This window comes from Rhineura floridana, chromosome 18, assembly GCF_030035675.1.
Source record: "Rhineura floridana isolate rRhiFlo1 chromosome 18, rRhiFlo1.hap2, whole genome shotgun sequence".
Taxonomy (NCBI): domain Eukaryota; kingdom Metazoa; phylum Chordata; class Lepidosauria; order Squamata; family Rhineuridae; genus Rhineura; species Rhineura floridana.
The window spans coordinates 116,843-142,902 of NC_084497.1; the positions used below are offsets into that span (position 1 = coordinate 116,843).

General features: G+C 45.3%; 2 protein-coding genes across 3 annotated transcripts; both read right to left on the bottom strand.

Annotated features, from left to right (window-relative positions):
* Positions 1-6,693: 6,693 nt before the first annotated feature.
* POLE4 (DNA polymerase epsilon 4, accessory subunit) lies at positions 6,694-9,741 on the bottom strand. The gene is made up of 4 exons (XM_061601209.1): positions 9,483-9,741; positions 8,246-8,330; positions 7,751-7,792; positions 6,694-6,948 (listed from the first exon to the last, which is right to left on the bottom strand). Exons 1-4 carry the CDS (start codon positions 9,705-9,707, stop codon positions 6,935-6,937), a joined length of 366 nt encoding a protein of 121 aa, XP_061457193.1. The 5' UTR covers positions 9,708-9,741; the 3' UTR covers positions 6,694-6,934.
* Positions 9,742-11,860: 2,119 nt separating this feature from the next.
* On the bottom strand, positions 11,861-25,840 carry CREB3L3 (cAMP responsive element binding protein 3 like 3). Of its 2 annotated transcripts, none has more exons than XM_061601615.1 (10): positions 25,681-25,840; positions 22,365-22,489; positions 20,286-20,592; positions 19,762-19,880; positions 19,058-19,192; positions 18,260-18,366; positions 16,923-16,991; positions 16,227-16,311; positions 15,314-15,410; positions 11,861-13,963 (listed from the first exon to the last, which is right to left on the bottom strand). In XM_061601615.1, the coding sequence occupies exons 2-10, from the start codon at positions 22,485-22,487 to the stop codon at positions 13,617-13,619; spliced, it is 1,389 nt and encodes a 462-aa protein (XP_061457599.1). In that variant the 5' UTR covers positions 22,488-22,489; positions 25,681-25,840; the 3' UTR covers positions 11,861-13,616. The 2 variants fall into 2 exon arrangements, with proteins under 2 accessions (XP_061457599.1, XP_061457600.1); XM_061601616.1 differs by lacking the exon at positions 25,681-25,840 and adding an exon at positions 25,249-25,527.
* Positions 25,841-26,060: the final 220 nt, after the last annotated feature.

Below are 26,060 nucleotides of genomic sequence, written 5' to 3' on the forward strand. Positions count from 1 at the left end.
TTAAGTAACGGCTGTGTAAGACAGAGAAAATAATTAAAAACATTTACCAAAAAAAAGGATCTACAATAAGTAAATAAAAAACAAATTCCTCAAATAAAGCAAAACACAGACTCTTCACCCAGGGATCCTCTGTTGATCATTGCTTTCGCTGTCCTGAGCAGTGGTAAGGGGCGAGAAGAAAAGACCTTGGGGGGTGGGAAAAAGGTGTGAGACTACCATAGTTTGACATGACCAGGTCTTAACTTAGCAAACTGGCGGAAGACAATGATCTGCAGAGAGTCAAAGACAGAAAAAGCTCTGATTTGGGTCTGGGGGGCAGGGTCGCGGTAGGCTTGCAAACGGATCTCCTTGCCTCAAATGCAGCCCTTTCGGGTTGTGGGCCACCAAGAACTCTTTATTTGCCCTCCCCATATAGACAGCGTCAAGCGTGTCTCACCTCTGTGTATTCGGGTGCAAGGCCTTTGGGCACATCCCGAAACAAAAGAGGTCAAAATGACAACACTGCCAAGAAAGTAATATTCATTGGATAGTCTTCAACAGTGTTGTCAAGTTTTGCCCTCTTTTGTTTCGGGATGTGCACAGAAAGGTCTTTGTTGGAACATCTGGGCTGTTTGCAAAGAGCCACGGGAAGAGCAGCCTGCTTCTTTCCATCAGCAGGGCTGGTCTAAGACCTTTTGGTGCCAAGGTCTCCCTGCCTCACATCAAATCCATGGTCTGCCAAATAACCTCCCGCACAGAGCTACAGTTGCCAGCACTCTTAGCAAACCGCAGTTCCCAGGATTCTTGGGGGGGGGGGAAGCCATGTGCTTTAAATGTATGGTGTGGATGTGCCCAGAATGATTATGATGTTTTTTAAATCTAGGGAATAGCTTTGCTGGGAGTCCAGAGTCTGTGAGTTCAAATCCCCTCTCGTGTCTCCTGGGTGTCAAGAGCCAACTAAAGATCACCTCTGCAGGGAGCGGCTCAGGGGTTACGTGCCCTGCCACCTGTGCAGCTGTGGGCAAACTGCAGAGTCCCAAGAAGCCCAGTTGCCCCCCAGCTGGCAGTTGCAGACAAGGAAGGGGCTGGCTTGTGCAGCTGTGGCAAGCTGAGCAGGCCCTTGCTAGCTGAGGAGGACTAACCTCAGAGGGAGGCAACGGTAACCCCCCTCTGAACACCGCTTACCATGAAAACCTTATTCATTGGGTCGCCATGAGTCGGGATCGACTTGAAGGCAGTCCATTTCCATTTTTTCAAGCCCAGCAAAATGACAGTTTCCAGGATTCTTTGGAGCGGGATGATGAGGGGGATGGAATGGGCTTTAAAACTGTGGCCTAGGTTGGAAAAACACAGGAGGGATATCTGTCTATGAACATAAGCAGAGCCCGGCCACTGGATCTGGCCAAAGGGGGCCAATCGAGTCCAGCATCCCATTCTCACAGTGGCCAACCAGGGATGTCGGTTGTTGTGGGAGAAGGCATTATCAAGGATCTCATTCTCAACCCAGCAGCAAAAAAAAAGGGGGAGAAGAGGGGTGGCTGGGACTATCATGAAGGGCCCCTGCCCTTGTGAATTTACTGCTACACGATGCTCTAGTTAACTCTTGTGGGAGGGTAGAAAGAGGACTTGACTACATCAGCATGGAAAACTCAGAGATGCACACTGTGCTTTTTCTTTGGGTCTGGCTCCATCTTGTGGTAGCAAAGAGACATAACATCCCAAATGGGCATAATTGGATGGCACTTATTTATTTATTACATTTGTATACCGCCCCATGGCCGAAGATCTCTGGGCGGTTTACAATTAAAACATAAAAACAAATATACAAATTTTAAAAAACACATATTTAAAAGTCAATTAAAACACAAAGCTAAAATGCCTGGGAGACATTTGAATCCCAAAGAAATCATGTCAGTTAACTTCAATGGGTCTACGCTGAGTAGGACTGGTGTTGAATATCACCCAATACAGTTGATTCTGTTTTTATTGTTATTAATTTTCCCCATATTTTTGGCAGGGAGGCTTTAATCTTTCTCCCAAGCACAGTTTTGTTACAACCAACTCAAAGATTTGTGACTTTTCTGGGGGGTTTTTTTTAAGTGGAAGGTCACTTCCGCAACATACATTTAAAGCACATGGCTTCCACCAAATAATCCTGGGAATTGTGAAGTGACCTTTGTGAAGGTTACTGGGAAATGTAGTTCTGACAGAGGTAAACTACAGTTCCCAGGGAGAGCTATATGCTTTTCAAATGTGCTTTAACTGTATGGGGTGTATGCAGCCTACCCTGTGGTCAGTTGCTGTGGCCACTTAACTAAAGTGCAGTCATGCACTCTAGTCACATCCCCCCCATACATTTAAAGCACATGATTCCTCCAAAGAACCCTGGCAGCTGTACTGTGCCCTTCCCAGAGCTACAATTCCCAGCACCCTTAGCAAACTACAGTTCCCAGGATTATTTGCAAGGGGGTGAAGCTTTAAATGCATGGTGGGGACATGACCGAAAAGTGGAATATGAATGTTTAAAATAAATCAAGTGAAGAAAGACCAGAAAATTCAGTCGTTGGAAGAGAATCTGGCTTGGCTATTTACTTACCGCGTCCAACGTAAACGTAATGCACTTGACGCGTACAGCATCCACGGCTGGCAAAGAGGTTCCTTCCTTCGCGGAACTGGCTGGCAGCTCTTGTACCTAGGGCAGGTCCATTCCACACATTTAAAGCACATCCAACGCACGTTTAAAGAACATGACTTCCTCCGTAGAACAAATTTACACTTAATTTAGTTAACGCTAAGGCAGTTTAAGTTTTATCCATTTTCATTTACGTTTGTATTTACAATGTGAAGGGTTTTTTTAAAAAAAGTCTTTTTGGTTTGGTTTTAATGTTTATCACTGCTATTTGCTGCCCTGCTCTCTCTTTGGGAGGAAGGGCGGGAGATAAATGTAATAATAAATAAATAAATATAGAATATATGACGTCAGGTGGGCATGGTTTGGCCAAAAAAACAACAACCCAGCCTTGTGGCCTTCCTTTGCCTCAGGAGCTAAAGGGTCCTCACACCTTCAATAGTGGAAGGCATTGATTTTGCAACCAAGAGTCTCCCGTACATCTGTGGAATAATTCCTTCCAAGTTCAGACTGGTCCATTTGGGCAAGCATCCCACCAACCTCAGTCTGCTTTCAGACTGCATTCTTACTTACAACCACTTGACGGACCAAGGAATTTCAGAAGGAAATCACCCTGTGCTTTATAGATTACAGCAAAGCCTTTGAATTGTGTTGATCATGAAAAACTATGGAACGCTTCAAAAGAAATGGGGGTGCCACAGCATCTGATTGTCCTGATGCGCAACCGATGCTCTGGACAAGAGGCTACTGTAAGGACAGAATATGGAGAAACCGATTGGTTCCCAATCGGAAAGGGAGTGAGACGGGTGTATTTTATCACCCTATTTGTTTAATCTATACGCAGAACATATCATACAGAAAGCAGGATTGGACCAAGATGAAGGAGGTGTGAAAATTGGAATGAGAAATATCAATAATTTAAGATGATACCATACTACTAGCAGAAACCAGTAATGATTTGAAACAAATGCTGATGAAAATTAAAGAGGAAATCACAAAAGCAGGACTAGAGCTGAACATCAAGAAGACTAAAGTAACGACAACAGAAGATTTACATAACTTTAAAGATGACAATGAGGACGTTGAACTTGTCAAGGATTATCAATATCTCGGCACAGTCATTAACCAAAATGAAGACAATAGTCAAGAAATCAGAAGAAGGCTAGGACTGGGGAGGGCAGCTTTGAGAGAACTAGAAAAGGTCCTCAAATGCAAAGATATATTACTGAACGCTAAAGTCAGAATCATTCATACCATGGTATTCCCGATCTCTATGTATGGATGTGAAAGTTGGACAGTGAAAAAAGCAGGTAAGAGAAAAATCAACTCATTTGAAATGCAATTTTGGAGGAGAGCTTTGTGCATACCATGGACAGCAAAAAGGACAAATAATTGGGTGTGAGAACAAATTAAAGCAGAACGATCACTAGAAGCTAAAATGATGAAACTGAAGTTATCATACTTTGGACACATCATGAGAAGACACAGTTCACTAGAAAAGACAATAATCTTGGGAAAAACAGAAGGGAGTAGAAAAAGAGGAAGGCCAAAGAAGAGATGGATTGATTCCATGAAGGAAGCCGCAGACTTGAACTTACAAGATCTGAACAGGGTGGTTCATGACAGATGCTCTTGGAGGTCACTGAGTCATAGAGTCGCCATAAGTTGAAATTGACTTGAAGGCACATAACAACACACACACGCATATTACAATTCATATTCCACAGAATTCAGTAAAATACAACATGAAAGAAATAAAAGCAATGTAAATACAACTGAAAATAACTGCAAATATTTACTGCCACCAGCTTCATTCAGGCGGCCCACTTGTTATTTAACTGTATTTTGTGTGGGTCAGTGTGTGTCAGTGTTCACCACCTCCAATGCCAGAGGAAAAAAACAGAAAAGGACAGGACTTACTGATAGAGCTGGAGAGACATAGAAGCCAGGAAATAAACAGCATCCTTCTGACGGAGGGAATTCTCTGCTAGAGATTTTGAAGGCTTCTCTTGTCATCTCTGGCCATGGCCCAGAGCTGACTGTCAAGAGAGCAATATGGGCTTGCCAGATCAATGGGGGGGGGAGAGCTACCTCTGGAGTCAACCCCTCCAAGGCACCTGAAATCAGAGGCCGACTTGTCTGGGCCATCCAAACTTCAAAGCGGGAAAGATCTCCAGGAGGTGCTTGTAAAAGGCCGTCCTTTGAAAACTAATTAAGTTCTCAGTTTCTGGAAGACGCTTTCAAGCGGATCCTTTGAAAAGGGATTAAAGCTTTTGAGCGCCTGGGAAAAACAAAAGCCAACTCTCTAGTAATTAGAGCCATGGCTTGTTTTTGTCTTCCAGGCTAGTCTCACTTTTTTAGATTGAAAACTGTCTCTTTGATAGCCAAAGGGAGGGAGAAAATTATCTTCCACAATATGAAAAAAAAGGGGGGCAGGTTCAGCTGAATCTGACGGCAGCAATCCATTGCATGCATCCCAATGTAGGGCAGCTGCAAAACAGGCAGATTCCACACTAGGGTTTATTAGGAAAGGAACTGGAAGTAAAGCTGCCAGTATCATAATGCCATCATACACAGATCTATGGCGCAGCCGCATTGGGCATTCTGTGTACAGTTCTGGCTGCCTTACCTTAAAAATGATGTTGTGGAGCTGGAAACGGTTCAGGAAAAGGGCCACCAAAATGATCAAGGGGATGGAGCGACTCCCTTAGGAGGAAAGGTGGTAGCTTTGAGGGCTTTTTAGAGAAAAGGCGAGTCGGACACCCTCAGGAAATGTGTCATTTGCAGTTAGCCAGCAACGGTGAGAGAGAGCCAACGAGCCTGGAGGTCCAGCGGTGGGCAAATCTCATCACGTCCTCCCCATACGCTTCACAAGAGCAGAGATTAAAACAACAGCAACTAGGGGAAAGTTCTCGAGAATCACCATTGCAAATGGAACCCAGGTAGTGTTGCCGTGGCCTGGTGGTTATCAGCTTACGGTGATGCAGAGGCGGGCTTTTTTACCAGTGAATTGCACCCCTAGAGCAGGGATGATGCAACATCAGTGGCCCCCATCTGAATTAACATCCCGCCAGCTTTTATCTCTTGACCCGAGTCTCCTGTTTAATTCCTGAGCTGTTTCAGCGGGCTGTTTTAACTGCACATTTCAGTGTGGCCTAGTGGGTAGTGTGTTGGACTACGACCTGAGAGACCAGGGTTCGAATCCCCACACAGCCATGAAGCTCCCTGGTTGACTAGTCACTGCCTCTCGGCCTCAGAGGAAGGCAATGGTAAACCCCCCTCTGAATACCGCTTACCATGAAAACCCTATTCATAGGGTTGCCATAAGTCGTAATAGACTTGAAGGCAGTCCATTGCCATTTTTTAATCACGGATGTTTCTATTTTAAGGCCATCCTTTTATTGAGTGCTTTAATAATGGTGCATTCCTCATTATTCTGTCCTTTAACGTCATGCAATTGGTTTTTTTATGCTTTGTAAATTGTCCCAAGAACCAATCTGAGCATTAGGCAGTATATAAAAGAATTATAGTAATCGCTAGTTTTTAGGGCTGGTTTTGGTGTATTGAGCTCTATGCAGCTGGGGATCAGGATACCTGAGAGACTTCAGGCTTTAGTCGATGCAGCAAGACTTCACTAATCAGCAGCTGGGGCATTATGGAATGTTTATGAACACTTCAACTTCTCAAAGTAATTGTACACTCAGTTGATCACTAAGACAGCCTCCTGCAGATACTATCTCATCAGGTCTGTTCCACACAACACAGGACGCGGACTTTACTGTGTTGGCCCCTCCCCTTTGAAACACCCTCCCATAAAAAAATCAGATAGGCACCGTCTCTGTTGTCTTTCTGCCGCCTTCTGAAGACCTTCCTCTTCCAACAAGTCTTTTGAGTTGAGATCTTTCCCAGTCTGCATCTGTGCTGAAATTGTTTTTAAGATGGTTTTATTATCACTTGTTGCTTGCTGCCCTGGGCTCCTTTTGGGAGGAAGGGTGGCATATAAATTTAATCAGTAATAATAACAACAGCAGCAACCAAAGTTCATCTGCCCAAAAGAAATCATACGACAACACAGCTTCACAACATAAGTTTGGAAAAAAGATGTATGTATTTAGAGTAAAAAACTAACAACATGCGGACTTCATAGCAACCACTAGGGTTATGGTATATACAAAGCAGTCTACAACAGAGTTCCACGATTCAGGGCTGTTTCAAATCCAAGGGGTTTGGCCAACAGAGGCAGGCCCTTCATGTCCTTGAGCAAGCACTTTCTGCACAGGAGCCTCTGTTTATCTCTCTCCTTCCAGGGATTCCTGTTTGCTCACTTCAGTCCAGAGTACCTGGAAGGTTGAAAGAGAGGAGTAGGCAAGCCATGAAACGAAAACAGACAGTTTTGAAATCCAAGGCAGCTCTTACTTAAATGGATTTATATTTGGCCTGGACGTTGCAGGACTCCAGCTCCCCATAATCTCTGGCTACTGGTTATGCCAGGCTACTGGAAGTTAAGAGTCCAACAATATCTGGAGGGCATCACCTGCCTAGATGTTCCAAGTTAATTATGGCCTACACAGAACTTCCTGGCTTAAAGGTCACACCCGCACCCTGCATTTAAAGTACGCGGCTTCTCCGTAAGAATCCTGGGAACTGAAGGCTGCCGGGAACTGTGAGGAGTACACTTCCGTTCCCAGGATTCTTGGAGGAAGCCATGCGCTTGAAATCACTGGAGGCGAGACCATTAGGACAAATGGGGCATTGCCCCTCCAACCTCAGTCTGCCTCCCCCTCCACTTGCCTGCCTTCTTTCTCACAGTCGGCCCAGAGGTGACAATGCCTCCTCCTTCCTCTGTTGCTTTTGTTGAACTCAGCAGGGAGGAGGATGGCAGCAAAAATGGCATTCAAATGAGCTGAGTCTCCTTGCCTCTGCCTACTTTTTCGGGCTGACTGCCTCCCTCCCCAAATGGGCACCAGCCTCGCTGCATCATGATGAACGCTTCAAAATGTACATTAAATGTGCTTTAAGTGTACGGCGTGGCACTTGGGAGTGGGAGTCTCGGTTCTGCCCGTCTGGAACGCAGACCCACGTAAGGCTTAGCTCGTTGTCTCAACAAGACAGCGACGCCACACCAGAAACCAGAAACCGTACCTTCCAGAAACGCAAACTCGTCCACTGCTTCTATGGCATTATCTGCAGCAGGAAATAAAAAATAAGAACAAAGACTAATACTGTGGGGAGGGATCAGAAAGCACCTTTGTTGGCTGTGAGAGGCATTCTGGCAGCCAAGTCCAAATCTTCCCCCTGTCCCCACAGATTCCCCAGATCCTTGATCGGGCCATGCTGTTCATACCTAAACAACAGCTCATGGCCCTAGTCCCTGTGAGATGTTTTTCTTTCGTGTGGTTCCCCCCATACACACAGCTATTTCCTAATCTCTGTGTCTCTTTCTCCCTTTACGGGGAAGAGTCATAGCGCTGATGGAGAATGTGGGCACATTAGGGGAAGGAAGGACCCTGGTTCAGTCTCTTGCATCTCCAGGCAGGGCTGCAAAAAAAGAACTCTCCCATGCTACAAACCACTCCCCACAACATTTTGTTCCTTAGCCCTGCTGTAGATTAGGAAGAGAAGCATTTGTGTCCTTACCCAAGTCTTTTCTCTGGAGAGTTTTCCGCTTCCCCTGCTGGGCATAAATGTAGGAATCTTTGGCTATGGTCTCCACAAACAACTCCTGCGGGGATGGGGGGAGGGGAGGGAGAGAGGGACAGGCACCTTATCAGAAATAGTATCTTGCTAATATATTTCTGGCTCCAGCCTGCTGTTGCCTCCCACAAGCTCGCGACAGAACACAAGAAGGCGACTTACAAACAGAAGGAGATTTATAAACGGGTTAGAAAGAAAACAGTAATAATATTATGATAGTTATGAATATTTTGATATTCCTGATTAGAACGATCATAGTAATAGGTACAGACCGTATCCCAGTCTTAGTCTGTGCTGGAGTTGCTTCTTAATATGTTTTCAAAGTTGTTTTTTCAAAGATGTTTTTAAGCTGTTTTGTTTTAATATTTTTTTTGTTTCAACAGGTTTTAATATGTTTGCAAGTCTTCTGTTTTTAAGACGGTTTAGAGGACTTTTAGTGTTCTTGTTTGCTGCCCTGGGCTCCTTCTGGGAGGATAATAATAATAATAATAATAATAATAATAATAATCAGAACAGTATTGGGGCTTTTAAAACCTTTTTCTTTTATATTGGTTTTTAGCTTTTCTACTGATTGTTAAGTCGCTTTGGGCTCTCTGATGTGCAGAAAAACGGGTAATAAATTATTTAATAAATTAAACTTTAAAAAAAATTCATAAAAAGTTATAATTATGGTCATGACATCCACAATGTGAATACTAATACGGGCAATGCAATATCGTTTCAATAATAATTTAAAATTAATTAAATACAAGATAAATACTGTAGCAACAGCACAGATTTACTCAAAACAACTCCTTGAATGTAATTGCTTGCTTAGAATTTGCAGCCAATCAGAGCAGTCCAAAGCGGAGCAGCCCCGCCCACCACCGCCTCTCGCCCTCCCATTCATTCAACAGGACAAGAAAAAACCCTCCTGATTGGCCAAGCCCGAGTAGGCGGGGATAGGAGGACCCGCCCACAGCCTAGCCTCAAGTTATTCAACAGCCGCAGAGCGCGCACGGCTTCCTGATTGGCCAACAGTAAGAACCCGCCTCCCTCCCTAGCCTTGGAACTCAAATTCCCACACCGCAGAGCCCGCGTCAGGAGGAAGAGGTCGGCTTCTGATTGGTCGACGTTGAGGGGGAAGCGCCCTCCACCCGCCCTCCTTCCCCTTTCATTAGCCTAAGCTCAAGTCACTCACCGCAGCGCGCGCCAGGATGAAGACGGCCTCCTGGCTGGCCAGGCTGACGTCTGGGTCGGCCTTGACCAGCGCCTTCACCCGAGACAGAGGCAGCCGGGCTGGCCGGGCCACGCTCGGCGGCATAGCGGCGGCGGCGGCTGCTGCTGCTGCTGCTGCTGCGACTGCCGGGGCCGGCTCGGACTCCTCCTCCGTCGAACCCGCGGCCAGGACATTCGCTTCAGCCATCTTAGCCCGCCGCCGAGTGCGCCTGCGCCGCGCCCGGCCTGTCAATCAAAGCGCCCGCGCCACGCCCCCTTCGAGCCCCACGTGCTTTTTGAGCAGCTGGAATTACATAACATTAATTGATAAGTAATATTGCATTAATAAATAATGTTACCTATTATTCGCTTTTCTTCATAAAAATGAGACCAAATAAACATACAATTTTTAAAAAGATAAAAACCCAATATAAGACGAACACAACTAAAAAGTTTTTTTAAAAAAACAAACACAATAAGGCTGTCCAATACCTGTCTACTCAGAAGTAAGCCCCATTGGGTTCAATGGGACTTACTCCCAGGTAAGGGTGCATTGGAGTGCAGCCTAAGATGGTGCAACAACACCCCCACTAAAATCAATGGGCCACAGTTGGCCATGTCCATTACTTTCAATCGGTCTGTTTTGAGTAAAACTGAATTGGATCTGATCCTGTACGTGGCTATCTCGCCCCCCAAGTCCTGGGAACTGTAGTTTCTTAAGGGTGCTGGGAATTGTAGCTCTGTGAAGGGATAAACTACAATTCCCAGGATTCTTGGGGGGGGGGGAGAGGGAAAGTATATGCTTTAAATGTTCAGTGTATTGTTCCCCCTACGACAACACCACTGCCTGTTAAATAAAATTAAAATGAGAGAATTGTAGGGGTTTACCACCCCAGACACCACAACTGTCTGATACTGCTCCTAGTTCATTAATTTAGAATGCTGAATGCAGAAAGCACCTGTAAAAGAGAACCTCAGAATAAAATGACAACATTCAAGGGTTCTCTCCAAAAATTTTTTTGAATATGTAGGCAAGACGGGAAACTGTGTGCAAGATGTGCTGTAATGTATGTCGTATGAGGACTTCCATCTTGAGCCATTCTTTGAGTACGCCCGCAACAGAGTGCCTGCTTCCCTCCTGTGGAGTGCATGGGAGATCTAGACTGACAACTTGCCTGGAAAACCTGTGAATCTTTAAAGTAGGACAATGCAATCTCCGCCCCCGAGTGGGGTTTAATTGCAGGTGAGTTCTGCAACATGTTCGTGACACAATAATAGAGCAGTTGTGGTGGATTTATCCTGGTTTATTAGTCGTTTTGAGAGGCTTCCCCATTGCTACCACATGATTGCTGTCCAGGTGGTGGTGGGGGCTACAGCACAAGAGTGGGATAAGCCAAAATATTTCTTCTGCTTTAGTGTTCTGTAATGGATGCCTAGAGGGGCCCTCAGTTGCTGCAAACAGACATAACGCCCCTGTAAAGCTAGACTTGGATCAATATGTTGTTGCACATGTCACTTTCTATGTGAGTGTCACGCCACTGTCAGTGTCACTTTCTGTGAGTGTCACGCCACGCAAGAGCCTCCTCACGCACAAACGCGATGCGGAGATTTGCACTGCATGGAAGCCAGGAACGACACAGAGCGCCACGGCGTGAAGACCTCCTTCTGCAGGGATGAAAGGAAGGCCGCTGCCAACTTCTTGCAACTCTGCTGTGACAGAAAAGACAGCATCGTGGAAGCTTCCAAAGCCACATCATACTAGGAAATAATAAATGCAGTGGTTGCATTTATAGATCAGTTTCCTTGCACAGACATAAAGCTGCTTCTCCCTTTTGAGCGGAGGTTTGTCACACCTCTCTGAGGGTCCCTCCAGATGGGTGTTTTATGCGGGGGAAGTTCTGCAACATGTTCTTGACACAATAACAGTGCATTTGTGGTGGATTTATTCTGTTTAACTAGTTGTTCTCCAGTGCTTCCCCAATCACAGTGTCCAGAGCAGCTATAGTGTAACAAAAGCAGGACAAAAATAAACCGGAATATTTGTGGTTTGGAAAGTCAACAGGATTTCAGCAGGAAGTTACAGGATATGCACTGATTGGAAATGAAGCAGGGTGGGCGCCTCAAGATGTTTGCAGGCACAAACAGTGTGGGATCACGTCTGACGGCCCTGATAGCATCATGAGCACAAATCACCATGAATGTGCAATAAAAAGGATGTTTGGAGGGTCTCTGTGTAAAAAGCAATTTTTCCTGGATGGCTTCATTGCGATGGTGGCCTGGACTGCGCATCACCACATGTGCACATGTCTGTTCTGGCCTGTTTCCACATCAAACTGCATTTAAAAAAAAATCTGCCAGACATTTGTATTTAAATGTATTTACTCTCAAAATAATATATTTCAAAACACATTTTCCTTTCCGAATAGACAATGTTAGTTCTACTAGTAGACCCATGGAAATGAATGAACATGACTCACTTAGGTCTATTATTTTCAATAGGTCTGCTCTAGGTAGAGCTTAGTTGGATACAGTCCTTTTATACAATCTTTTATTAAGTTGGAACATCCAGAGAAATGCAAAACCCAGTGGATAACTCCGATCCGATTTGCACATTGGACTGAGAACTGCAGATCACGGGCCCTTCCAGTCGCGTGTTTTATTGTACACTGCAAACTGGCTCTAGGAACTGGATTATACAAGCTTATCAACTCTTACTCTAAAGCAGTGTTTCCCAATTTTTTTTCCTCAACTACAGACCACTTAAAAATCACTGAGGGTCTTGGTGAACCACATAACGATTTGCCTTCCTGTTGTAGCGACTGTGACGTGCCCTGCTAGACAATGTATGGTTTTTAACTGCATTTTTGTTGCTTCTTTTGCGTCTTCTATATTTTAAAATTGTAACACAATAAAATACAAGGTAAGAAATAAAAGAGCAAGGAAAATGCAATTAAAGACCAATGTGACTGTTAAATGTGATGCATGTGCCGTCTCCCGTCTTCAACCACAGATCCACAGACACGCGTCGGACCACCTGAGTGAAGCTTGTGGCCCATTGGTGGTCCATGGACCACAGTTTGGGAAGCCCTGGTCTACAATAAAATAACATAGCCAGGGGCATGTCTGTGTTGCAATTCCACAGGGGCACACGCACACGGCTGCATTCAACTAAGTCCTGCTCAGAGTAGATCCACTGAAATTAATGAACCCACGTTAGTCATGTCTATTTATTCCAACTCTGAGTAGGACTAGTACTGAATACCATCCATAAGCTATAGAATTTGGCCCCGAATTCAGCTCGTTGATAACCTCAGCTTTCCCTAGAAATACTGCAGAATTCTGCCAGAAATGGAAATGGTTTAAAAAAAATCCCCAATTTGCATGTTCGTCATAGCTCAGGAATAGAAATCATGCACGCAAATACAAGCAGTATTAGCTATCTTTTTTTAGTTTGCAAGCATTAGATAAACAATTTATTTTCTGCATTGTTTATGACGTTTCCCTTCCACTGAAACTGATTATGTCATTAATCATGTTCGTTTCATCCATAGCGGATAGCAAGGCAAAAAACAAACAAACATAGGTTTTAGCGGAAGCCGAACTGCAGCGGGGTGGAAACAGCACTGATTGCAACAAACGCAGGATGGAAATGGCTGTCTCTTTCCAGCCCTAGCTTTCACTTCAAAGAGAAAAGATGACGCTTCCAGCCCTCATGACTGCAAAAATATGCTCAGAAACATGTGGGCGATGCCTGATGAGATCTCTAAGGCAGAGGAGGGCTTGATGAGTAAGATGTCCACTGGGCAAATGGCGGACTATATCCTTCCTGTGGCTAACTGAGCTTAGAGCTAGGCTCCTTGAAACAGGCCTTGCAGCCCCCCTACGAACAGCAAGTATGCACGGGGCATTGTGTAGGGACGTCGAGTTTTTCCAAAGCCCTCACTGACAGGGGGCTCTTGATACCCTCTCTTGGCTCTCTTTCACATAGCACCCCCAGAGGACTCTCTATACCTTTCTCTCAGCTCAAGGGGAGAGGAGAAATTTGGTCTACACACGTCTATACCCCCATCGCCACCCCTATGAAGTCCCCGAACTAGAAGGCAGCAGGGAGAGACGGTCACAGCTCCTCTGCCTGGTCCAGGACCACCTTGCCAGCCTCTGTCCATGCCAGCGATGCTAGGGTGTGCCCAGTGATGCCGTCGGCATGCCCCTCCAAGTGCGGGCGGGTGCCCTCTGGAAAAGCCTCAGTGCCATTGTCCAGCACAGTCTCTCCTGCGTGGTGGGGTCTCGAGAAGACGTGGCTGACTATCAGTTTGCCGGGTGCATCCTCCTGCCCGAGGTGACCTTTGCGGACGAATTTGGTCCAGAAGGACTTCTCAGGCTCGTTGGGGCTCTGGTCGGCATCCCTCACCATGGAATAGGCAACTCTGGAAGAAGCATCATTGTTGAGGGACCTGGAAAAAACTGGGAGAAGGGAAGAGGCACGCAGGGTGAGCAGCAGGACGGGCTTGAATATTCAGTGGGGCTCAACGGCAGTTGGGGGCTGTGACGGTCTGCAGGGGATTGCCTTGGGCCAAAGGGCTCCACCAGCATGGAGCCTTTAAGAAGGCTCTGATCCATTTCTGTAGGGGCCAGGGCAACCTCTCCCTCACTATCGCAGGGACCTGCTGTGGCTTCTCTGCCAGCTGGGAGGAGAAGAGGCTTCCTGACCACCCAAGCCCTCTGGGGCAAAGATACTGGAGGACTGGTGGCCCTAGAGTCTCCTGCACAGGGGCCAGCCAGACCTTGCTCTTCCCAAGCCCCATAGCCCTGGGAAAGGGGCTTCTGGAGAGACCCAGTCCCCAGCCCATCAAGGAGACTGGAAACAGGTAGAACTCGGGGCCTTCCACGGCTCCTGTCTCAGGAGAGGACCCCAATAGGGAGGTCCCAGGCGACGGTCTGAAGGCCGGCTCCCTGCTGAAGCTAAGCAGGGTCTGGTCTGGTCAGTGCCTGGATGGGAGACGACGTGGGAACCATATATATATTTAGCATGGGTTTTATATTGTTTTAAATTTTTAAATTGTGTTTTAAATTGGTTTTTTTTTGAAAGATGTATTTTAAATTGTATTTGTTTTTAGTTACTGTAAACCGCCCAGAGAGCTTCGGCTATGGGGCGGTATACAAGTGTAATAAATAAATAAATAAATAAATAAATAAATAAATAAATAAATAAATATTAGCTGCCTTGGGTTCCTATCATGGAAAGAAAGGCGAGGTATCAATGTAACAAATAAATAATAAAGCACAACTATAGGCAGAAGGCCTTGTTGGTGTTGTTGTTGTGACCCTGCGTGTGTGGGTTTAGATTTTTATTGCCTGGGGAAAGGCAGTAGGAGTCTGTAGCAAGGGCTAAAGCCTCAATAAAGCCAAACTCACTGCACTCCTATTGATCGTGGTGGTAGTTGGGACTCATGTTTGGGCCCTATGCCCCATGGATCATGGTGCCTTCAGTGCGCCCCTTTCCCAGGAGGGGGCCACAGGGCCCCCACCTATTCAACCCTGCCGCCATCTTGCCTCTTCCACGTCAGCAGGCAGCAGATTCGCTCTGGTAACCTCTAGGTTGGACTGTCGCAATGTGCCGTACGTGGGGCTGCCCTTGAAGACAACTTGGAAAGTTCAACCGGTTCAAAATGCAGAGGCCCAATTGCTGGCTGGGGTTCCGTTTAGATCTCTTATAAAACAGCTACGTTGGTTGCCAGTTTGTGTCTGGGCCCAGTTCAAGGTGCTCACATGCCAGCACTTAAAGTGCCTGTCTCACCCAGTTCAGTTACTCACATCTCACAGGTATGAAGTCGCCTTCTGTCTCGGTTTTGTTACGGGTGAAAGGGCTGATGAACGGAAAGATGATCAGGGCAAAGGAGAGCAGCAGGACCTGGAAGGCAGAGAGAAAGTGGAGTCAGGTGTCTTTTTACTTCCCATGGAAAGGCAGGCAGCACAAGGTCACAGCAGAGCCGACCAGAAAGCCTCTGCAATCTGGTCAATGAGATGCTTCCTGCAGCTACAGTTCTCTACGCAAAATACTGGCTAAAATGTGGGAGTTTGCTTTTATGGCCACACTGGCAATTTTTAAAAAAGATTTCGGGAAGGGAGAGGGAGGGTTGAATCCGATCTAGACATTTAGCAGCATGCTTGCTCTGCTGGTGAAATATTTTGCAGCAGAATGTTGCTGCACAAGAGAACGCATGAGCAGGCTGCTGGTAGCTTTGTCATGCAACAGACTAAGTTCGTCATGTCCATTAACTTCAATGGGTCAACTCTGAGTAGGAATAACATTGGATACAAGCCCTGGAGTTCAGCGACCTCTGGAGGGTCACAAGGACTCTGCAGGCTAAGGATGTGCTAGAATTCCACTCAATTTGCATTTGGTACAGAATTTTCCATTAGTTCATTTATTCTCAATCACTGAGGATCGGATTTTAATGTAGTGAATTTCCACAGCCATTTTTGAAAAATGACTTTTTTAAAGAAAAAATCCGCCTCTAAACATCAGTTGTAAGAATGATAATTTATAAATATTTCCTTTTGAAATATTGATACTTTCTTCAAAACAGCAGTAAAGGAAATATCAATATTTCCTTCAAAATATCAACGTTTCCTTTAAAAATATCGATACTGATGTTTTTTCCAAGCCAAAACAAAAACAACAGATTGGCAAAAGCTGCAGCCAGAGAACACAGAATGCACATACCGCAACACAAGTGCCAGTTTGGGCTGCCTTGCTGCTTGACTGAAGCACCAGCGCTTGAAGCTTCTTCAGCTGCTGAAGGAGAGACCTGGGCAGGAACAAAACTGACAGCTAGAGATGGACAAATCTACCAGTTTTGGGTTCTCTCTCCACTAAAATACGGATGAATTTTCACGAGGACTTTTTGTTTTTAATCACACAGAGTGATAGAGAACCTGTCTGATATTGAACTTAAGACTGAAAAAAAACCAAGTCCAATATCAATCAGGTTCCATATCAGTTTGTGATTTTATTTAAAAAGTCCTTGTAAAAATTCATCAGTATTTTAGTGTGAATTTTCTTATGCATAGTTTTGCCTAACAGGCACACATTTGCAAAGCGTCTTTTCTGTTAATATTTATCTGTTCCCTAATCGACTGCATTTCCTATGTTCTGAGGCAAATCACTGTTCCGTCAACTAGAAGGGCTGGACGATTCTGTCTGTTTTGGGCTGGACGATTCTGTCTTACGTTCTCATTTCAACAGAACTCTCTGAAATCCCTAGCTACAGCCCCCCCCACTTTACATTTGTTCTTTGGGGCCAGTTTGGACAGTTGGAGGCCAAGGCAGAGGTACAGAGGCCTTTGCACCCTTCGTGGCTCTCCGTGCACCACCTGATGGAAAGACAGCTTCCGAAAAATCACGCGGGAGGCAACTTACAAGTTCTGCTTCTCCAGGTGAACAACTTTCCTTTGCAGCTCCTGGTTCTGAGCGGTACACGCAGACATCCTACGAAACAGCAAAGCACTTTTAAAAATAAAATCTTAAAATTCTGTTGGCTGAGAAAACGAGGTGACAAAACCTGTTCCCAAGGTGGTTCAAAACCTGCAGATCCATGCGCAAAGTTTCCACTGACACCAATGACAGATTTCCTTCCAGTTCAGATGACACCTTCACAGGAGGGATGTTCTTCAGGACAGGAGCTAAAGACAGGCAAATCCGCCCACTTTGGCTCCTCTCCATTCCTCATTTTTTCCCCGTCTTAAAAAAAGTCCTCGTGAAAATTCATCAGCACTTTAGTGTGAATTTCTCCTAATATAGACATGTTTGTATGCAGTTTCTCCAAATATGATTCATTTTCACATGGATATGCATGCATAAGCCCACTTTGTATATGCATTTGTGTTCATATTACGTCGCTGGAGAATTACAGTGCAAAATCTGGAGGATTTTGAAGTATGGCCATGTTCCAGTTCACACATTGCTTCGGAAAGTGCAAATTAGGTAAGTTCACCTTTGAATGTGAACTTCATAGAATTTCTCACCCCACCCCTAACTGACGCAGAGTGACAAGAGTTAAATCCCCATAATTATCAGGCTGTCATCAGCCAATATATTCTTTTTTAAAAACCTGCACTGGAAGATCTCAAAATCATGTCTCGTTGAGTCCGTTGTTATCAAGGCACATGGAGACAGCGAAGGAATAATCTGAGGACAGGTTGCAGCATTTGGGGCTTTTTAGTTTAGAGGAAAAGAGAGCAACAGGTAAGATGACAGAGGAGTATAAAATGATGCAAGCAATGGAGAATGTGGATAGAGAAAAGCATTTCTCCTCCTATAGCGCTAGGACTCATGGACATCCAACGAAGCTGAATGTCGGAGGATTCAGGACACAGAAAAGGAAGGAACAGCGCATTGTTAAACTGTGGCATTTGCTCCCACAAGAGACACTGATGGCCACCAGCTTGGATGGATTTAAAAGAGGATTAGACAAATTCATGGAGAGGAGAAGGCTATCAATGGCTACTAGCTGTGCCGGGTATGTCCCACCTCCACAGAATGTTTCTGAACAACACCAGTGCTGGAAACCGCAGGAGGGGAGAGTTGCTCTTGCGCTCAGGTCCTGCCTTCAGGCTTCCCATTAGGTTGGCCACAGTGAGAACTTGATGCTGGACTAGATGGGCCACTGGCCTGATCCACAGGCTCTTCTGATGTTCTTTAAGAGAATGTAGCGGTGATCAAAAAGAAGAGAAAGGAAATGCAGAAAGATTCCTTACCGGCTCTCCAGGCCATCAATATACTCCTTCTTCTTCTTCCTACTTTCCTGTGCCGACTGTTTGTTCCGGATCTTCCGGCGGATCTTCTTGAGTACCCTCTCCTCGTACTGCCAGGTGCAAGTGGAACAGCTTAGCGACTGGATTCTAGCCACGAGGTTACCAGCTAGGAAAAAGGTGACTGCAGCCAGCTTTGGGGGTGAGGTAGGGGCAGAATTTCTACAAGAGAACACTGCTTCCTTCTAGTGGGGCTACTCAGAGCAGTGTTAAGATGCCATCTGCACTACATTTAGCCTTCATCCAATGCCAAGAAAAAAATGTCACCCTTCAGGTCTCTCTCAATGAGAATAAACTCACGGGTAGTGGCAGCTAGATGCGGTAAGATCCTGACCAAGGAAAAGAGGCTGACATGGCCCTTGAAATAAGGTGGAGGGCCAACAGTGGCACATTACAATTGTTAAACAGGTAGGGGGGAAACATTAAATGGTCCACCAAGACCCTTAGATTATTTTCAAGTGGCCCATGGGGTGAGGGAGACGTTTGGGAACCTCTGGTATAAGCTATAGTTTGAAATGACTCTCTCTTCTTAGGATATTGGCTTCTCGTGTTTGCTTTTCTGTAAGATGCCTTGACAGGGCCCTGTTAGAAACATTTAAGATATTTAAATAAATATTAGAAATATTTAAAATAAATCAATGTAAGAAAATGGACGTTAAGTGATCACTCCTTCATCAGCTTTTCCAGATTTTTTTTGGGGGGAAGGAAGAGAGAGATTCAGTGAAATGGCAATGTTCCCCTTACCTTGGTGAGAGGCAGCTGGGTGGGCAACATGACTCCTTCTTTGGCTAACAGCTTCTTCTCATCCTCAGTCAGGACCAGTTCTTGGCAAGCCCCAGGGCTTTGCCTCACCAGGGAAGGGTTGATGGCTTGTGGATGCTACGACATCACAAAGAGGTGTATCATTTGAAGCTGAGGAAGGCAGCTTCCTAGGCTTTTAAACATAAGTTAATAATAACAAAAAGTAGGATATCTTTTAAAAAAAACTATTTTTATTGGAATTTAAAAATATATTGCAAATGTCAGCATAGGACACAATATGTGCACTCCATATCATTGTTTTAAAATATAGCCATGAACTTTGGTCAAGGCATTGATAAGGGTGTTAAAACCTTCATCCAGTCGAGAAAAATAATCACACTAATGGTTTCTGGGGTGTATTTTCTACCCCAACAAGATTTCCAAGGTATGGTGGGCTGCGATCTTGACCCCAGACAGCATTTGGGTCTCTGCGGTGTCCGAAAAAGCATGCTCGACAAGACCCAAATGCCCAGTGCCGGAAAACACTTATCCAGATGTGGTAGAAGGTAAAACTATGGGGTGTTTTTGCAACCTCAATCTGCTCCCAGAGGCTGCTGAACAGAGTTTGGAACAGGGGTAACCTACATCAGCCTCCTATCATCAGGATTGCTCCGTCAAGCTACCTTTGGATGGACTGAGATACTCACCATCTCACAGTTGTTAGACAGCAGAAGGTCTTTTATGGTCAGGGTGCACGAGGGTGAATTCAAGTGTGGGGTGGCTAGTTCCTGCCTCTCCTCTGGGTAAAATCCTACATCCCACATATCTGCAAAGAGGGGAAACAGTTGGTTAGGGCACAAAACACTCAGAGATGGTGCATTAAAGCCAGCATCCTAGGAACAAAAGAAATTGCCTTACAACAGGTCAAATTATTTGTCCATCAAGACCAGTATTGCCTTTCAACAAGCCTTTTAAGTGGAGACCATATCCCAGTCTGCGTCTGTGCTAGAATTGCTTTTAGGGATGTTTTTAAAGATGAAAAGCTGTTTTTAAAAAAGATGTTTTGTTTTCAAGATGTTTTATAGATGTTTTTAGTGTTATATTGCTTGTTTGCTGCCCTGGACTCCTTCTGGGAGGAACAGTGGGATATCACAACAACAACAACAACAACAACAATAGAAAGAATAACAATGGAGCTTATCCTCTAGTGAAGGATGAATGGAGCACTCACTGAAATCTATAGACACCTCTGCCTCTCTCGGTTCAGCGCCCACTGCATTCAGGGCAGGTGTGGTCTGATGGGCATCCTGGTACGATGAGTAAGCCAAATCGCTGTGGTGTGACCCGCCGTCTGAGTAGGATCCCGGGCTACACGTTGGAACATAATGCGGGGGGCTGTCCAGCTGGTCAGAACTCGGGTCCTCGGATAAACCGCTGTCACTGGCAGCCGGAGACCAGCTTGGGGAGTCAAGGACAGCATCGGAGGGCCCCAAAATGGAATTGATGAAATCCTCATTCTCTTGTGCATTCAGCAAGCGCTACAAAAGTCAGGTGAAAGAGTCCATGAATGCAGAGGAAGCGGCATCAGCCCTCCTTTGTTGGGGGGAGCTTTGACAGGCAATAAAAGCCAGCATCTGACCATGGCAAAGATTAACTTCCTTTTGAGTATATATTAATAATATTCTGCACATCTTCAGTTTTGTAAGAACATAAGGAGAGCCTGCTGGATCAGGCCAATGGCCCATCTAGTCCCATGCTGGACCAGCCTGCTCACTAGGAGCTATTCATGGTACTGAAACACCTTGGAGCCACTTGCTCACTAGGAGCTATCTGTGGTGCTGAAACACCTAACCTTCCTTGTCCCATGAGCTCCTCTGATGAACCAGAACAGAAGAACTCAAGAACATAAGAAGAGCCTGCTGGATCAGTCCAGTGGCCCTTCTCGTCCAGTTTCCTGTTGTCATAAAGGCCAACTGGCTGCCCATTATGGGAAGCCCTCAAGCTGGACCTGAGTGCAACAACACTCTCCCCACTTGTGATTCAAAGTGCTGGGTTTGACCTATAAAGCCTCATGCAGCTCAGAACCCCAATACCTGAAGGACCGCCTCTCCTCACATGAGCCAACCCAGACTCTGTGTTCATCATCTGAGGTCTTTCTCCGTGGGGAGAAGTTGGGTTTTGTTTTTCTGTAGTCTGAGTATTTTAGGGTGTTTTTATTATTGTTTTTAATGTGGTAAGTCGCTTCGAGTTTTCCGCTGGGAAAAAAGTGACTAATATATATAATTAGACTGTTGAGAGACTGGAAGAGGAAAGGAAGGCTCCCCGGTGGGAGGGTCTGCCATTTTCTGTGAGGGCAGGAGGGGAGAATTAAGCACGACTTTTGTATAGAGACTAGACTGTACTTGCACATTGTTTTCGTATTTTATATATTTTGCTTCTGATTTCCCCCTCCCTTAATTATGTCTTAGGTTGTTGCTGCTATATAGGTATGGCATTTTACAGTTGAACCTGAGATAAGTAGGTCATAACTTACGCTGTGAGACTTTGTATTTTACTGAGTATTTCTCATTATAATTGCTTTAATTTTTTATATTGTAGAGATATTACGTGAAGTATTGATATATATTGTTTTTTTCCGTTCTGTGTTGTAAACCGCCCTGGGGTCTCTTGACGAAGGGTGGTATATAAGTGGAATAAAATAAATAAATAAATAAATAAAATATAATAAATAATAATAATAACAATTCCCAGCAACCGGTTTTCAGAGGCGTGCTGACTCCAGCAGTGGAAGGAGAACATCGTCTTATTATTTATTTATTTTATTTTATTTATACCCCGCCTTTCTTTCCATGACAGAAACCCAAGGCAGCTTAAGTATGGTTCCCAGGCAGTCTCCCATCCAGGCACTGACCACACCTGACCCTGCTTAGCTTCAGCAGGGAACTGGCCTCATGTGCCTTCATTGGTAGCCGCCTCCTCCTGCATGAATTTGTCTAACCCCCTTTTAAAGCCATCTAAGGTGGTGGCCATTGCTGCCTCTTCTGGGAGTGAGTTCTATAGCTTAACTACGTGCCACACAATGAAGGACTTCCTTTTCTCAGGACTGGTGGCGGCTCTCCAGGATTTCAGGCAGGAGGACATTCCCAGCCCTACCTGAAGATGCCACTGGGGACTGAACCTGGGACCTTCTGCATGCAAAGAAGGTGCTCTAACCACTGAGCAACAGCCCCTTTCCTTGAGGAGCTCCGGCACTGCCTGAGACACCTATTCCCTCCCTCGGCTTCTGAGGTTGCTTCATAGAAGCACTCACGCTGTCTTCTGATCCCATCCAAGGCGTCTCAGGCGCTCCAAGCTCTACACTGCGAAGGACGCCATCCTGCCGGTCAAACAAGAGGTCCAGTAACTCCATGCTGTCAAGGTTGGAGGCGGCCATGGCTGGAAAAGAGAGAAGAGAGCATGGCCAGAGGCTCAGGATGGTGAGCCACATCCACACCGTACAGCGAAAGCACATTGAAAGCGTCTCCCAAAGAATCCTTGGAACTGTAGTTTTTTTAAGGGGAGTCATAGACACGGACACACAGGTCACATCTGTGCCAGACATTGAAAGCACATGGCTTCCCGCAAAGAATCCTGGGAACTGTAGTTTTTTTAAGGGTGCCATAGACACAGACACACAGGTCACATCTGCACCAAACATCGAAAGCACATCCCCCTCCTAAAGAATCCTGGGAACTGTAGTTTCCCCCCTCACAGAGCTACAGTTCCCAGCACTCTTAACACACTGCAGTTCCCATGCATTTAAAACAGATGTAGATGTGACCCAGAGCTTGGAAAAGTTACTTTTTTGAACTACAACTCCCATCAGCCATGCTGGCTGGGGATGATGGGAGTTGTAGTTCAAAAAAGTAACTTTTCCAAGCTCTGATGTGACCTATTAGTTCCTCATTTTTCCAGCCTTGAGTTCCATTCTCCATATTTCCACATCACTTTGTGACTTTTTTAAAAAAAGAGTCCTCATGAAAATTCGTCACCACTTAATTGCAAATTTCTCCAAAACAGTATGACAACCGAAATTCAGCCGTCCTTCAAAATCCACCCTTATCCGAATTTTGCCATGCAGCTCTCTCACCAAACAATGTTTAGAAAGATGCATATATTTGGAGAAAGTGTGCATAAAAATGAATACATTTGTGAAAATAACATACTAAAATATATTCTGTTAGGAGAGATTGCTTGCAGAAATGTGTACATCCATCAGAACCACGTACAAAAATGTTTGCGTTAGAAGAAGCGGGCACTAAAACACAGAAGAATTTTCATGATGTGTTTTTGTTAAAGAACCCAGCAAATTGCTGCAGAAATTTCTCTGTTCTCCTACTCAGAGTAGGCACAGTAAAATGAATTAACTTCAGCTAGTCATGTCCATTAACTTCAGTGGGTCTACTCTAACTAGGACCAGCGTTGCATACCACCCTCAGATTGGAAAAAGGAGGCACAGAGCAAACCCGAATGGACAGATCTGTGCATCCCTAGCCAAGAACATATTGCAGAACACGCCTGCCATAAAATGAAAAGGTCCCAAACTGACAAAACTATTACTGAAGCTTGATTTGCAGAAGTCAGCAAGTGATAAGCGTTAATCTCTGTGCAGTGAAAAGCTTCGCCTGATCATTTCTGCAAGCAGTAATCGGCGCTTAAAAGTCACAAAAGCAGGAGTGGCCGTTTTTGTTTTCATCCTGGTTAGAGACCTTCCCCCCAGCTTCCCTCCGCTCCTTTTGCTTAAAAACGTTTTCCTTCCTCTTTCGTTCATTCTTCTTTAAAGGAGGGGTGGGGGACCTTTGGCCTGCCAGATGTTGCTGAACTACAACTCCCATCAGCCCCAGTCAGCATGGCCAATGGCACATAGTTAAGTTACGGAACTGGCTCCTAGAGGAGGTGGTGATGGCCACCAGCCTGGATGCCTTTAAAAGAGGATTAGACAAATGCACAGAGGAAAAGGCTATCGGTGGCTACTAGCCACGATGGCTATGTTCCGCTTCCATAGCCAGAGGCAGGATACTTACGAATACCAGTTGCTGGAAATATTATATGAATTGAATATCTAAGTCCATGCACAAAGAGAAGGTCTCCACTGAAGAAGACTTTTTCAAGTCAAAAACACACTTGGCAAGTCATTTGGACTACAGTATTTGCTTATCTTTTGTACTTTAAGGCTCTGGACAAGAATATCTCGGTATGCTGTTGCTGTGTTGTCACTGGGAGAAGTATTTTGTCGAGAGCACAGGATCATAGTTCAACCGTGGAACTGGCTCCCAGAGGAGGCAGTGATGGCCACCAACTTGGATGGCTTTAACAGAGGAGTAGACAAATTCATGGAGGAGGAGGCTGACCATGGCTACTAGCCAGGATGGCTGTGCTCTGCTTCCACAGTCAGAGGGAGTATGCTTCCATATACAAGATGCTCAGGTCCTGCTTGCAGGCTTCCCATAAGGGGCATCTGGTTGGCCACTGTGAGAACAGGATGCTGGACTAGGTGGGCCACTGGCCTGATCCAGCAGGCTCTTCTTATGCTCTTATTTCATGTAAGAATAGATTGCATGTGCATAAGGCTGTTATAAAGCCATATAAAACCATCTGGCTATTACTGTATATTCTGTTGGCTATTAGCCACAGATTATATTTAGGAATAGGGTTTAATCCTTGCATATAAATTGTAGTTCAGCAACATATGGACGGCCCAAAGGTTCACCTTACCTGGGCTAAGGACATAAGAATTGCTGCATTAAATGGAGGGCCTATCCATTGCCGCCTCTTCTGACCAGCAAATTCAAACCCTGAGCAGAATTTATGTATGCACAACTTCCCAAATCATGTGTGCATACGAAGTCATGATCCTCATCTCTTCATTATGAGCACATCCCCAGCAAAATATAACTGCAAGCTCTCACACAAAGAAACACACACTTGCCACTGCAGTTAGGGCTTCTGAACCAAGTAGAAACGGGATGAATTCAGTTTAATCCACATTTAAATCTGAATTTATAAAATTTGCAATTTCTGAAAACAATCTGAGAACTGAAACACAGCCATCCTTGAAAGTCCGCACTTTCCTGAATGTTGCGATGCAGTTTCCAAACCGAATGATGTCTACAAAAACGTGCGTCAAAATGGATATATTGGTGAAAGCAACCTACCAAAGCTCCTTCTGTTAGGAGAAAGTGCTTGCAAAAGTACATTAGTCAAAACGGCACACAAAAATGTGTTGAACGGGAGAAATTTGTACTTTCGTGTGGATTTAAAAAAACATCATAAGTTGTTGCAGAACTGAATTTCAGAGTGGCAAAATGGGAAACGGAGACAGCCGAAATGGACAGGTCTTTCCATCCTTAGATCTGAGTGAGGTTTGCTGAGAGCTAAACTGTCCGTGGCTTGAGTGTTCAAGAATACTCTGGTTTGCCTGCTAAACTCTCTGCCCTGATCGACATCCAGCTTCCTCTGCCTCCCATCTCCGTCCTGACCTTTGTCCTCTTGTTTGCATTGCACAGATTTCCAAAGTCTTGGGCCAAATCGGGGAGGTGGGGGAAGGGAAGCCAAATCCTGCCAGAATTCAGATTACGCCAACTCACCTTGCTTGGCGGCTTTGCCTTCTTCGATGCAGTTTGGCAGAGTGCTACTTATTCCTCTCGATTGGAAATGGTTCGGGGTGCGTTTTCTTCTTTGCCTCGCTTAGATCCCTCTGTCCCAGACCTTCTTTCTCCTGTGCAGCAAAGTTTAAACTCCAGCGAAACAAAAACAACGTCAGGAGTTTTAAATCCCTCCCCCTTGCCCAGTTCGCCAATGGGGCAAAGACTGACAGCTTGATAGGCAAGAGTCATCATTGCTGGGCCAAATTGAGTAACCATTATCTAAATCGCTTTTGACCATCCTTCACCTCGTGCATCCACCCATCCACTCGCTCCTTTCCAATCTGAGGTGGGCGGCAAGCCCATAAGGACAAAGTCCTCTC

Excerpts from the sequence above, each read along its gene's own strand:
- POLE4 (XM_061601209.1), bottom strand. The coding sequence starts at position 9,707 with ATGGCTGAAGCGAATGTCCTGGCCGCGGGTTCGACGGAGGAGGAGTCC. Across the intron at positions 8,331-9,482 it reads TCATCCTGGCGCGCGCTGCG|GAGTTGTTTGTGGAGACCAT; the intron begins GTGAGTGACTTG and ends CCATCCCCGCAG. Across the intron at positions 7,793-8,245 it reads TCTCCAGAGAAAAGACTTGG|ATAATGCCATAGAAGCAGTG; the intron begins GTAAGGACACAA and ends TTCCTGCTGCAG.
- CREB3L3 (XM_061601615.1), bottom strand. The coding sequence starts at position 22,487 with ATGGCCGCCTCCAACCTTGACAGCATGGAGTTACTGGACCTCTTGTTT. Across the intron at positions 19,193-19,761 it reads TGTCTAACAACTGTGAGATG|CATCCACAAGCCATCAACCC; the intron begins GTGAGTATCTCA and ends GTGATGTCGTAG. Across the intron at positions 18,367-19,057 it reads CCCAGCTGCCTCTCACCAAG|TACGAGGAGAGGGTACTCAA; the intron begins GTAAGGGGAACA and ends TGCACCTGGCAG.